A 13907-nucleotide genomic window follows, 5' to 3' on the forward strand; every position below is an offset into this window, starting at 1 on the left:
ATGAGCACCAACCCCCAGAGTCGCTTGGACTTCACGTCAGGGGAAAACCTTTACCTTAAGCTAAAGTTCAGAGATGGGCTTTTAGAAGTTCCTAAATAATAAGGAATCTGGCTGCTAATATTTAAAAAACTCTAAAATCAGGACAGTAAATAAAGAACAATACTCAAAAATAGGCAAATTCCAGACAGGAAACAATTGGGCCAGCTAACACCTCCCAACAAATGATTCCCCCAGGCAAGAATCAGCCAGGCCTCGAATCTGCAGCAAGGCTATTCAATGATAATCAAGGTGATCAATTGCCACCAACAGACAAGAGTTCTATGTTTTGTTGAAGGCTTTCATGGCCGGGATCACAGGGTTGTTGTATGTCTTTCGGGCTGTGTGGCCATGTTCCAGAAGTATTCTCTCCTGACGTTTCGCCCACATTTATGGCAGGCATCCTCAGAGGTTGTGAGGTATGGATAAACTAAGTAAGGAAAGAATATGCATCTGTGTAGAGCCCAGGGTGTGGCAAGAGTTCTTTCTCCCATTTGTCTAGCTTTCAACAGACCTCTCAACCTCTGAAGATGCCTGCCATAGATGTGGACGAAACGTCAGGAGAGAATGCTTCAGGAACATGGCCAGACAGTCCGGAAAACTCATTTTTAACCCGCTCTCTCTACCCGAAGGGACATAGGAAAACCTTTCTAAAACACTCCAGAAAGATTAGACCGGAGGCAGAAGCTTTTAATGGGGATTCAAATACAGTAGAGTCTCACTTATCCAACATAAACGGGCCGGCAGAATGTTGGATAAGCGAATATGTTGGATAATAAGGAGGGATTAAGGAAAAGCCTATTAAAAATCAAATTAGGTTATGATTTTACAAATGAAGCACCAAAACATCATGTTAGACAACAAATTTGGCAGAAAAAGTAGTTCAATACGCAGTAATGCTATGTAGTAATTACTGTATGAATTTAGCACCAAAATACAGTAGAGTCTCTCACTTATCCAACTTTCTGGATTATCCAATGCATTTTTGTAGTCAATGTTTTCAATACATCATGATATTTTGGTGCTAAATTCGTAAATACAGTAATTACTACGTAGCATTACTGCATATTGAACTACTTTTTCTGTCAAATTTTCTGTCAAAACATGATGTTGTGGTGCTTAATTTGAAAAATCATAACCTAATTTGATGTTTAATAGGCTTCTCCTTAATCTCTCCTTATTATCTAACATATTCGCTTATCCAACTTTCTGCCGGCCCGTTTATGTTGGATAAGTGAGACTCTACTGTATCACGATATATTGAAAACATTGACTACAAAAATACTGTATTCTTGATTTAAAAGTAGAAAACCGGGTGCCTTTAGGACCCAACATACTGCTCTGCCTACCTGCCTGCTTGCCCCGCCCCTTCCCTTAGCGCGCGGTGAGAGAAAAAACCCATCCGGGACCTGGGAGCGCCATTTACCCCGCCTCTCGGTCTCCATAGCAACCCATTCCCCTTTTGATTGGTGGGCTCATTCGCGGGGCGGGACGGAGGAGCACGCACCGCGCAGACGCAGTCAGGCGGACGGGTCGCGTCGAGGGACCTTCCGCTTCCTGCGCGAGGATCGTCGAGACAAAAGGGGAGGGGAGGGGAAAGCGAGCGGGGAACATCCGGGTCATTCGCCGACGCCGTTGCTGCTGCCGCCTGAATCCGGGACACGCGCCGGTGCCGCCGCTGCTGCTACTGCTGCTGCTTCGCGGTGAGGCCTCCATTTCCCACTCTCTGAGAAGGCCTGGAGGGAGGTAAAGGAAGGGAGGGAGAAGAGGCCAAGGTCAGGCCCGCTTTGCGGCCTTTGGAGGGAGAAAAACAGGCGAGAAAGCAGAGAAAAAAAACCCTTCGCCGCCTCAGCTTTTTGGCCCCTCGAGGGCCCCGTCGCCTCAGGGAAGCGGGAAGGGAGGTGGGAGGGGGTGCTCTCGTTCCCTCTCTGGCTCCGCCCCTTCCGCTGACTCCGCCCCTTCTCCTTCTCCTCAGAGGGACGCGCAGGATGTCCGGGATCGCGCTCAGCCGCCTGGCGCAGGAGAGGAAGGCCTGGAGGAAGGACCACCCCTTCGTAAGTGCTCCCACGCGCATCCGTGGGTAGTAAACAACAGGGCCCAAGACCCAGGCCGCCTTTTGCAGGAACGGGGAATGGAGGAGAGTTACTTTCGATGGACAAACTTGGGCCTTCCCGGTGTTTTGGACTCCAACTCCCAGAATTCCTCACAGCCTCAGGCCCCTTCCTTTTCCCCCTCAGCCGCTTAAGCGGCTGAGGGGGAAAAGGAAGGGGCCTGAGGCTGTGAGGAATTCTGGGAGTTGGAGTCCAAAACACTAGAGAGAGGGCCCAAGTTCGCCCATCAAAACATCCCTCCTTCCACATTCCAGTCGCTGTGGCACATCACTGTGAAACCACGGAGTTCGATACTTACAGCTTTAGCTGTCTCTCAGTCTCTTTGTCCTTGTCTTTGTCACCCTGTGCCGCCTGCCAGGTGGCAGTCGTACACAAAAAGAATATACCGTATATACTCGAGTATAAGCCGAGGCACCTAATTTTACCACAAAAACCGGGAAAACTTACCGACTCGAGTATAAGACGAGGGTGGGAAATGCAGCAGCTACAGGTCAAGTTCAAAAATAAAAATAGATACAGTAGAGTCTCACTTATTTCTATTCCACCTTTCCCCCCATATGGACTCAAGTCAGCTAATATTATTTTTATTATTACAGTAGAGTCTCACTTATCCAACACTCACTTATCCAACGTTCTGGATTATCCAACACATTTTTGTAGTCAATGTTTTCAATATATCGTGATATTTTGGTGCTACATTCATAAATACAGTAATTACTACATAGCATTACTGCATATTGAACTACTTTTTCTGTCAGATTTGTTGTATAACATGATGTTTTGGTGCTTGAAATGTTTGAGAGAGGAAAAGAAGGTGGCAGGAGATCTGTATGAACAAATTATAACGGTAAAAGGAGAAATAGAGGAAGTTTTCCAAACATGGAGAATGGACATGGAAATTGAGAGGGAAGATATACAAAGGGAAATAAGTAATATAGCAAAAGAAAAGCACAATGTATTAAGGGAAGCAAGAAGGAAAATGTTACAAAAATGGTACAGAACTCCTGCACAACTTTCACGGTTTTTACCAGGGATGAAAGATAGGTGTTGGCACGGTTGTGAACAAAGAGGGGTGTTCAATCATATGATATGGGAGTGCTATCGGGTGCAAGAATACTGGAGAATGATTGTAGGAGAAATCAATAGAATGCTAAATCTACAAATAGTAATAGTTAATAGAAATGTACTACATGCAAGGATAACAGAAGTGAAGAATATACAAAAAGAAAAAATGATTGACAAATTAATAGCATGTGCACAAATTGTTTTAGTGAGCGGTTGGAAAGATAAAACAAAATGGACTCTGACGAATTGGTATAAGTATATAGTTGATATGTTAAATGTAGAAATCACAAATTGCAAATGGAATAATATAGATAAAATTGAAAATATTGCAATAATCAAGGGGATGTGGGAACCAGTTAAGAACTATTTTAGAGAATGTACTAAGATGTGGAGTGGAAAAATTAAGATTGAGATTGATATTTCAAATGTAACTTCTGTAGTTTGTTGTATAAAGAGTATGTACAAGGAGGGGAGGGTGGGAGGGTGGGAGTGGGATAAAATGACAAAACAACAATAAAAAAATTAGGATAAGTGAGACTCTACTGTATCTTATTTTGAAGTAAAAAAAACAAAACAGGAATAAATACAGCCTCAATGTTAATCATAATCATAATAAAAATAATAAAGAGGGTTGGAAGAGACTCCTTGGGCCATTTAGTCCAACCTCCTTCTGACTTTGTGCACTAAAAGCACTAGCAAAGCACCCCTTAATAATTACTTATTAATTAAATAATAATTAAAATACCATTATGAACAAGTAAAGCTTTGGAAGGCACGCACCAGGTGAGGGAGGAGACGGGAAAGGTGTGCACCTTTCCCTCCTACCCTCCGCACACACCTTCCCCTCCTTTTCCTCTGCATGCATCTTCCTTGGTAGAGGAGGAGGGAGCTGTCGCTCCAGGGGCCAAATAAATAGCTTCGATGGGCCGCATGTGGCCCCTGGGCCTTAGTTTGGGGACCCCTGTACTAGAGTATAAGCCGATCCAAATATAAGCCGAGGCACCTAATTTTACCACAAAAACCGGGAAAACTTACTGACTCGAGTATAAGACGAGGGTGGGAAATGCAGCAGCTACAGGTCAATTTCAAAAATAAAAATAGATATTAATAAAATTGCATTATTTGAGGCAACAGTGGGTTAAATGTTTTTGAATATTTATATGAAACTAATTTAAGATAATACAGTAGAGTCTCACTTATCCAAGCTAAACGGGCCGGCAGAAGCTTGGATAAGCAAATATCTTGGATAATAAGGAGGGATTAAGGAAAAGCCTATTAAATATCAAATTAGGTTATGATTTTACAAATTAAGCACCAAAACAGCATGTTATACAACAAATTTGACAGAAAAAGCAGTTCAATACGCAGTAATGTTATATTGCAATTACTGTACAGTAGAGTCTCACTTATCCAACATAAACGGGCCAGCAGAATGTTGGATAAGTGAATATGTTGGATAATAAGGATTAAGGAAAAGCCTATTAAACATCAAATTAGGTTATGATTTTACAAATTAAGCACCAAAACAGCATGTTATACAACAAATTTGACAGAAAAAGTAGTTCAATACACAGTAATGTTATGTTGCAATTACTGTATTTACGAATTTAGCACCAAAATAGCACGATATATTGAAAACATTGACTACAAAAATGGCTTTGATAATCCAGAAACTTGGATAAGCGAGGCTTGGATAAGTGAGACTCTACTGTATTAATAAAATTGCATTATTTGAGGCATCAGTGGGTTAAATGTTTTTGAATATTTATATGAAACTGTAGTTTAAGATAATAATAAGACTTTAATAAGATAAGACTGTCCAACTCTGAATACCTATATACTCAAGTATAAGCCGACCTGAATAGGAGCCGTCCAGGACCCTCACTCGAGTATAAGCCGAGGGGAGCTTTTTCAGCCCTAAAAAGGGCTGAAAAACTAGGCTAATACTGGGGTATATACAGTACCTTGTTTTGTTTTGATTTTGTACTGTTGTGTCTGGGCATGGCCCCATGTAAGCCGCCCCGAGTCCTTTCGGGGAGATGGGGCGGGGTATAAGAATAAAGTTATTATTATTATTATTATCCCTGAAAATAAGACACCTCATGTAAATAAAACCAGGTAGAGTTTTTGCTAAATTGCTAAATATGACGCAAATTTTTTGTTTGGAAGCGTGCCCACCAAGCAGGATCGATAAATGTATGTACCATAGATTGCTGTACATGGAAATAGTGGTAGTAACAAGAAATTCTTGATAGGATTCAGTTTGTCTGGTCATGCTGGTTTGTGATGACAACTACTGAACAGTATGTAATGTGTTCTCTTTTTTTTTTTTTTGATTCAACAATAAATGTGAATTCTTCATGGAAAAATAAGACATCCCCTGAAAATAAGACCTAGCACATTTTTGGGAGCAAAAATTAATACAGTAGAGTCTCACTTATCCAACATAAATGGGCCGGCAGAACGTTGGATAAGCAAATATGTTGGATAATAAGGAGGGATCAAGGAAAAGCCTATTAAACATCAAATTAGGTTATGATTTTACAAATTAAGCACCAAAACATCATGTTAGACAACAAATTTGACAGAAAAAGTAGTTCAATACGCAGTAATGCTACGTAGTAATGACTGTATTTACGAATTTAGCCCCAAAATATCATGATGTATTGAAAACATTGACTACGAGAATGCATTGGATAATCCAGAACGTTGGATAAGCGAATGTTGGATAAATGAGACTCTACTGTATAAGACACTGTCTTATTTTTGGGGAAACACAGTAATAATAATAATAATAATAACTTTATTTTTATATCCTGCCTCCATCTCCCCAAAGGGACGAGCCCACATGGAGACGAGCCCAACATCAACATAGGTTAAAATACAATCCATGAATTAAAGCAATATGACAAAATAAGTATAAAACGACATAAAACACATCAAATGCTTTAAAAGCCTAGAAATAAAATACACGTGCAGAAAAAAAACTTGCGAAGAACTCTGGATGGGACTCATAAATAGTATAAAGGCGATCAGGAAAGGGTGAAGGGACGATCTTACTAAAACACTGATGGCCTTTAAAAATGAGTAGTGATAAAGTGCAATAAGACATTGTAAACAAGCTGAGTATCTGGTCGGATTGTTCACCCAAAAGGCTTGCTTGGGTTCATAGGGGAGAAGGCGGTCGCAGAGATAAGCAGGACCTGAACCGTTTAGGGCTTTAGAGGTGATAACCTGCACCTTGAATATGCTGGGTTAGATGGATCCCCAAGAATGCGCTGAGCTTTTTTAAGGCAGCAGGAATTATTAAGTAAACATATAAAGGCTTTGGAATGCTTTTCCTATAAAGCAGTGGTTCCTAACCTTTTTTTTTTTTTTTTGACCAGGGGCCACTTTGTCCAGAGACCACACTCTGGACAAGATTATGATTCAGTTAATAACAACAACAACTTTATTCTTTTACCCTGCCACCATCTCCCCGAAGGGACTTGAGGCGGCTTATAAATGGGACACGAGACCTAAAAGCAAACACAATCAATAAAACAAATGCATTAGAAGGGGTGTCATAAAATACAGCAACCAAAATAAAACAGATAAACATTACATACCCTGTTTCCCCGAAAATAAGACAGTGTCTTATATTAATTTTTGCTCCCCAAAATGTGCTAGGTCTTATTTTCAGGGGATGTCTTATTTTTCCATGAAGAAGAATTCACATTTATTGTTCAATAAAAAATGAACATTTATTATATACTGTACAGTAGTTGTCATTACAAACCAGCATAACCAGACAAACTGAATCCTATCAAGAATTTCTTGTTACTACTAATATTTCCATGCACAACACTCTATGGTACATACATTTACCGATCCTGTATGCTCTGGTGTTCTGTTCAGCGAGCATGCTTCCAAACAAAAACTTTACTAGGTCTTACTTTTGGGGGCGGCCTTGTATTTAGCAATTCAGCAAAACCTCTACTAGGTCTTATTTTCCGGGGATGTCTTATTTTCGGGGAAACAGGGTAGTAATGGAGATTATGTTGGAGCTCCATCAGACCAGATTCCACAATAAACAAAGATCGAGATTCTAAAATGAGCATGACCGAGCTGTAAAAAGGCTGGGCAAGGTATAGTGCAAATGGCGTACCATATGGCCGGGGAAGTGGATGAAGTGCAAAACAGACTACTTTCTGGCAAACTAAGGACTTGGCATATATAACTAGGGACTAATCAATATCAAATGCCTGCTGGAACATCCAGGTTTTCAAATATCTACAAAAGGAGGACAGTGTGAGGTCTTGCCTAATCTCCCTGGACCCTCTTCATTAACACTGCCCTATTTAATGCTGTACCAGGTCAAGTCTTCCTTAACAGAGACATCCAGGAACTTGAAACTGGCCAACTGCTCCACTTGGTCTCCATTTATGAACAAGGGCTGGATTTCTGGTCTGTTCTTCCTATGGTCCACTATGAGCTCCTTGGTCTTGTTGATGTTAAGAGCCAGGTTATTGTCCCTGCATGACGAGAGCAGCCCATCCACCTCATCCCGATAGGATTCTCCCCTGTACACTCTCAGGCAGCAGAGTCTCTGCTCAGGAGGCTTCCTGCAGCTGCTCTTATTCTCTTTGCCTCTTGCAGGGCTTTGTGGCCGTCCCCACCAAGAACCCCGACGGTACCATGAACCTCATGAACTGGGAGTGCGCCATCCCAGGGAAGAAAGGGGTAAGCACCCAGGGCCTGCCTTCTGCACACCCACAGGAGACGGCCCTGTTGTTGTTGTTATTATTATTATTTTATTGTTTAACTGTTTGAGTAATTTTAAGTCTTACGTTATAATTAATTATTTGACGGCATGGATGTGGGATAACTGGCTCATATATTCATATGTGGTGGGAATGTGATAAAGTGCAAACATTTTATAACAAGGTAAAGAAGTAAATTGAAGATTTAACAGGACATAAATTGATTTTGAAAAATAAAGAGTTTTTCATCCAGAAATTAGATAAGAACAAAATTACTAAGGACTGGGAGGAAATTATAAAATACATGTTAGTTGCCGCTCAAGCAACAGTTGCCTTGGGTTGGAAAGAGCAAACAAAGTGGGAAGTTAAAAAATGGTATGAATACCTAGCTAGCTGATTTTATGCTTCAGGATTATATTCTTGAAAGGAGAACTAAATATATATCAGGCCGAATCAAAAAGAATTGGAAGCTGAAATGGGGAAGATTGATAGATCAAGTCAAAGGACAAAGAAAATATAAAGAATTGAATCATTCTCTACTTACGATTGATCAATTAAAATAATATCTGAATGGAAGAAAGTACTGTTCCCAGAGGGAGGGGGAGGGGTGAAAAACTACTTGACATAAATGGGAGATAAAAGTTGAACTAGCAAGTGTAATGTTACCAAGAATACGTGATTGGATGTGTATGTTGATGGATTTTGTTGTTGTTTTGCTGGTATCTACAATAAAAACATATTTTAAAAAATTAATTATTTGATGTTGGTTTGGGATTGGGTAGGCCGTTAATGTATTCATGTTTATACCTTCCTTGAGGCATTGAATGTTTTCTGCTATTGTTTTTATTTCTGTTTGTGAGTACCCCCGGGGGAGATGGAAGAGAATATAAAAATAAAGTCTTGTTATTATTATTATTACCATATTTCTTAGAGTTTCATGTGCCATAAACCTAACGCGCACCTCCATTTTCAAATCCCCGAAGCCAAAATAAAAAAGCGTTTGCTGCTGAATAGTGCACAGCCCCAAAACATGCACTCTTTCTAATATGTCCATTACAGTCGCTGCCTGCTTAGAATTCCTTCTTTAAAAACAAGAAGCCTTGCTTCAATGCTATAGAGTCCTCGGGGCTATAGTTTTACAAGGCTTTTGAGTCTTCTCTGTCAAAGAGTGCGGAATCCTCATTAAACTACAAACCCCAGGATTGCATACTATGGCAATTAAATTATAGGCAATGTCTCTCAAAGGGAAGCTCCAAATGCTCATGAAGCAGCTTCCCCTTTTGCTTTGGCTCAGTATTAAGATTAGGTAAAGGTAAAGGTTTCTCCTGATGTTAAGTACAGTTGTTTCCAACTCTGGGGGTTGGTGCTCATCTCCATTTCTAAGCCGAAGAGCCGGCGTTGTCCGTAAACACCTCCAAGGTCATGTGGCCGGCATGACTGCATGGAGTGCTGTTACCTTCCTATTGATCTACTCACATTTGCATGTTTTCAAACTGCTAGGTTGGCAGAAGCTGGAGCTAATAGCGGGCGCTCACTCCGCTCCCCGGGTTTGAACCTAGGACCTTTTGGTCTGCAAGTTGATGTTTTTATTGGTATAATTGTTTTATTGCTGTGTTATTGATATTTGATTGTTTTATCGGGCTAGGCCCCATGTAAGCCGCCCCGAGTCCCTTCGGGGAGATGGGGCGGGGTATAAAAATAAAGTTGTTATTATTATTATTATTATTATTATTATTATTATTATTATTAAGTTCAGCAGCTCAGCGCTTTAACACACTGAGCCACCGGACGCTCCATGTATTAAGATTACCATATTACAAAAATCTAATGTTTACTCCAATTTTGGCAAGGCAATTTAGCCTCCAAAGGTGAGCGTTAGATTCAAGTAAATATAGTCTTATGCGGCTTCTGCAGAAGCCAAATGGGGCTGAGAGGGGCCTCTTGAGGCTTGCGGGGGGGCTGTCGCAGGAAAAAGCTGCCTTTGGGCCCCAGCCTGCTGTCCGTCCGGTGACTTGCGCCTCCTGTTCTTTCCTTGCAGACACCGTGGGAAGGAGGTTTGTTCAAGCTGCGGATGCTCTTCAAGGATGACTATCCCTCTTCCCCGCCGAAATGTGAGTCCATTGGCAGCGAAGGCCTGAGCAGGAGGTGCCTCCTCCGCTGGACCTTTTAGACCCAAGTCTTCTGCTGCCTTTCTCTCTTCTCTTTCTCCCCTCAAAGGGTTGTTCATCTCCAAAGGATGAATGGGAGGGATGTGTTCAGAAGGCCTGAGTTGGTTTTCCATCTCTTTCTTTGGTGCATTAGGAAAAAGGCAATTGGTTCCCACCGATTCATAGAATTGGAACTAGTCCACATGGGTCATGCAAGAAAAGTATAACCAAAGCACCCCCTGCAGATGGCCATCCAGCCTCTGTTTAAAAGCCATGTCTTGACTAAGGCTTCTCTTCCGCAGGCAAATTTGAGCCGCCTTTATTCCACCCAAATGTCTACCCTTCAGGCACCGTGTGTCTGTCCATCCTAGAAGAGGATAAGGATTGGAGGCCTGCCATCACAATTAAACAGGTAGGTACCTTTCATTAGCCCTGAGGTTCTGCAGCCGCGGATCCATCGCTTTGGCTGGAGATGGGAAGGCCCCGCAGACTGGGTTTTGATTGGCATTTTACCTGCGAGTATGCTTTATCTCACTGTTTTAACGTTGCAGATTTAGCGCCTGGCTGCTTCCCTCCTGGGGGAATCCTTTGTTGGGAGGTGTTAGCTGGCCCTGATTGTTTCTTGTCTGAAATTCCCCAGTTTTTGAGTGTTGTACTTTATTTACTGTCCTGGTTTAGAGTTTTAAAATACTGGTAGCCAGATTTTGTTCAATTTCATGGTTTCCTCCTTTCTGTTGTCCACATGCTTGTGGATTTCAGTGGCTTCTCTATGTAGTCTGACATGGTGGTTGTGAGAGTGGTCCAGCATTTCTGTGTTCTCAAATAATATTCTGTGTCCAGGTTGATTCATCAAGTGCTATGGCTGGCTTCTCTGGTTGAGTGAGTCTGCAGTCTTTCATGTTCTTTGATTCATGTTTGGTCATTGCTGCCTTTGGTGGTCCTATGTAGACTTGTTCACAGCTGCATGGTAGACAGTAGACTCCCGCTAAACTCTAAAATCAAGCACCTGAAAAGGAAGGGGCTTGAGGCTATTAGGAATTGTTGAAGTCCAAAACACCTGGAGGGAGGGCCCAGGTTTGCCCATGGCTGCTTTACCCTGTTGCAGTAAACAAAGGATTGAAACGATGACTTGCATCCTGTTAGTGATGTACCTTGGTCTGAATGTAATGTAATGCCACAGAGCGAGCAAGGGGAGGCCATGGTTCTGTGCCTGGCTTCTTGGAAGCCACCTAAACGTTGCTGGGAATTGGAGGCCTCTTCAGTTCAAGGGCAATAGGAGAGGGAGAAACTGAATGTGGTTCTCTAGGGGAACTTTCTGTGCTGCGCCTCCAGTGCGGGGTCATGGCCATTTCTGGTGGCCCCAGCTGACCTCTCCTTTCTTTCTGTGCCCCTAGATCTTGTTAGGCATCCAAGAGCTCCTAAATGAACCAAATATCCAAGACCCAGCTCAAGCAGAGGCTTACACAATCTACTGGTGAGTACCCTCTCGGACCAGACCTTCCCTGAAAGGTCTTCCTTGAGGCCAAAATAGGCCTGGAACAACAGCCCCATCTCCTCTCCTGTCCAATGTAATTATTATTATTATTATTATTATTATTATTATTATTATTATTATTATTATTATTATTGTATGACACAGCAAACAAGATAGACATGCTGGATTTCGTTTCACAAAATCACAAGTCGAACACTTCCCAAGTGTCTAGGACTGTGTGATGTATTTTCGGATGATGCGTGCAGATCCCAGTCGGGTGGCCTTTTGCAGTTGGTAGATCGTGATTTTGTCAATGTCTATTGTTTCCAAATGCCGGCTGAGATCTTTTGGCACGGCACCCAGTGTGCCCATCACCACCGGGACCACCTGCACTGGTTTCTGCCAGAGTCTTTGAAGTTCAATCTTGAGGTCCTGAGAGCGGCTGAGTTTTTCCTGTTGCTTTTGGTCAATGCGACTGTCACCTGGGATGGCAACATCAATGATCCAAACCTTTTTCTTTTCCACAACTGTGATGTCTGGTGTGTTGTGTTCCAGAACTTTGTCAGTCTGGAACTGTGAAAAATTATTATTATTATTTTATTATTATAAATAGCTGAATTCTTGTAGTTTGGAGATTTGAGAGATGAAAAGGGAGCCACTTTCAGAGAGGCAAAGGGAGGTGTTGGACAGAGATTTCCAATATAACAACTGCCTGGGAGAACGGAGGGCAATTTGATTCTGACTTCTCGGAAAGTCGTCCAGGCAGGGTTTGCTTTTGCCTGCTTCTCAGGCTGAGTGGTACCTGCCCAAGAGCATCCAGCGCTTTTCTGCTGCCAAGTGGAGGTTATAGATTGCATTGCCAGTCTCTGAAGCTCTTGTGGTGAAGGAAAGGGTGAAAGGGAAAGGGTGTTTGGGGCCGATTCCCGCCCTTCTTTCTCCAAAGGCCCTACGGCAGTTTAAAAACAATAAGGACATGGAGGTCTCTGGGACTCAGCTCTTCCCTCCTTAGAGCGCCATTTCAGATTTTGTAAACTGCCTTAAGGCCTTTGGAGGGAGAATCTTCCTTCCTCTGAAGTAAAGCAGTTTTTAAATACAAGCAAAGATGGAGCCAGTCTCTCCATTTCTGCCCTGGCAAACCTTCCTTAGAAGGAACAGACGCTGTGTGGTCATTCTGGCTTTTGGAAGCCAATTCACCGTTCTCTCTTTGCGCAGCCAAAACAGAGTGGAATACGAAAAGAGGGTCCGAGCACAAGCCAAGAAGTTTGCACCGTCATAAGCTCCCATCGCCGCCGTCGCCCAGCATCTTTCAAGGAAGGGATTTAATTGGCAAGAACTTGTTTACAAAACTTTTGCAAATCTAATGTCGCTATGTCCCACCATTAATAGTCACTTAGGGGAGGGGGTTGTCTGTGTGCCATTTTCCATATCTGCCACTTGTATACAGTTCTAAATTGGCTGAATTGCCCCCCGTTTTTCATACAGGGTCTCTTCCTTCAGTCTTTTGTATTTTTGATTGTTATGTAAAACTTGCTTTTATTTTAATATTGATGTCAGTATTTCAACTGCTGTAAAACTATAAACTTTTATACTTCTATAAATTCACTAGTATCTCTAGTTTCTTTGCTCTCTGATGCAGGCATGCGTTAAACTGTCTAGAAGACTATTTTGCCTCGACTTGGCTGTAAGAATAAAAGAAGCCCTCCGCCCCCTTTTTGTCTTTTCTCAGTAAGAAATTAGGTTGTTGTTGCTTCAAAGCCTTGGATCCAAAGTCAGCCAGCATCTGGATTCTGCATCACTTCCTTTGTGTTTATGGCGTTTTGTCTGTGTTGCTGTTTAGAGTAAATAAACTGTTTCTATAAAGCCTGTTGTCTCCTTTTCTCCCTTTTGCAATGGAATAACCCGTCGGACGTTGCACTCTGTTCAAAAGAAACAATCCTTGAGTCTGGGTTGCTGTGAGTTTTCTGGACTGTGTGGCCATGTTCCAGAAGCATTCTCTCCTGACATTTCGCCCACATCTATGGCAGGCATCCTCAGAGGTGTGAGGTCTGAAACTAGGCATCTGGCGTTTTTATATCTGTGGAATGATTTCCAGGGTAAGAGAATTCTTGTCTGTTGGAGGCAATTGTGAATTGCAGTTGGCCACCTTGATTAGCACTGAATAGCCTTGCAGCCTCAAAGCCTGGCTGCTTCCTGCCCAGGGGAATCCTTTGTTGGGAAGTGACTCTTTTTGGAGAAAAAACAGGATATAAATGATAATGTCAAAAGAATAACAAATTAAGATTAAAGGGGAATTGTAAGGTCTTTTTGATTTACACCACCTAACATTTCCAAG

The 13907-nt window shown here is 42.1% G+C and overlaps 1 protein-coding gene across 1 annotated transcript; it reads left to right on the plus strand.

The window, feature by feature from the left end:
• The first annotated feature begins 1684 nt into the window (after nucleotides 1-1684).
• On the plus strand, nucleotides 1685-13435 carry ube2i (ubiquitin conjugating enzyme E2 I). Its single transcript, XM_003228260.4, has 7 exons — nucleotides 1685-1739; nucleotides 2012-2090; nucleotides 7851-7934; nucleotides 9993-10065; nucleotides 10404-10513; nucleotides 11496-11575; nucleotides 12788-13435. The coding sequence occupies exons 2-7, from the start codon at nucleotides 2025-2027 to the stop codon at nucleotides 12849-12851; spliced, it is 477 nt and encodes a 158-aa protein (XP_003228308.1). The 5' UTR covers nucleotides 1685-1739; nucleotides 2012-2024; the 3' UTR covers nucleotides 12852-13435.
• Nucleotides 13436-13907: the final 472 nt, after the last annotated feature.

This window comes from Anolis carolinensis, unplaced genomic scaffold, assembly GCF_035594765.1.
Source record: "Anolis carolinensis isolate JA03-04 unplaced genomic scaffold, rAnoCar3.1.pri scaffold_13, whole genome shotgun sequence".
NCBI classification, from domain to species: domain Eukaryota; kingdom Metazoa; phylum Chordata; class Lepidosauria; order Squamata; family Dactyloidae; genus Anolis; species Anolis carolinensis.

What these genes read in the sequence shown, in the direction of transcription:
- ube2i (XM_003228260.4), top strand. Translation starts at nt 2,025, where the DNA reads ATGTCCGGGATCGCGCTCAGCCGCCTGGCGCAGGAGAGGAAGGCCTGG. An exon ending in TCCCTCTTCCCCGCCGAAAT is followed by an intron (nt 10,066 to 10,403) that starts GTGAGTCCATTG and finishes TCTCTTCCGCAG; the next exon opens with GCAAATTTGAGCCGCCTTTA. An exon ending in GAGGCTTACACAATCTACTG is followed by an intron (nt 11,576 to 12,787) that starts GTGAGTACCCTC and finishes CTCTTTGCGCAG; the next exon opens with CCAAAACAGAGTGGAATACG.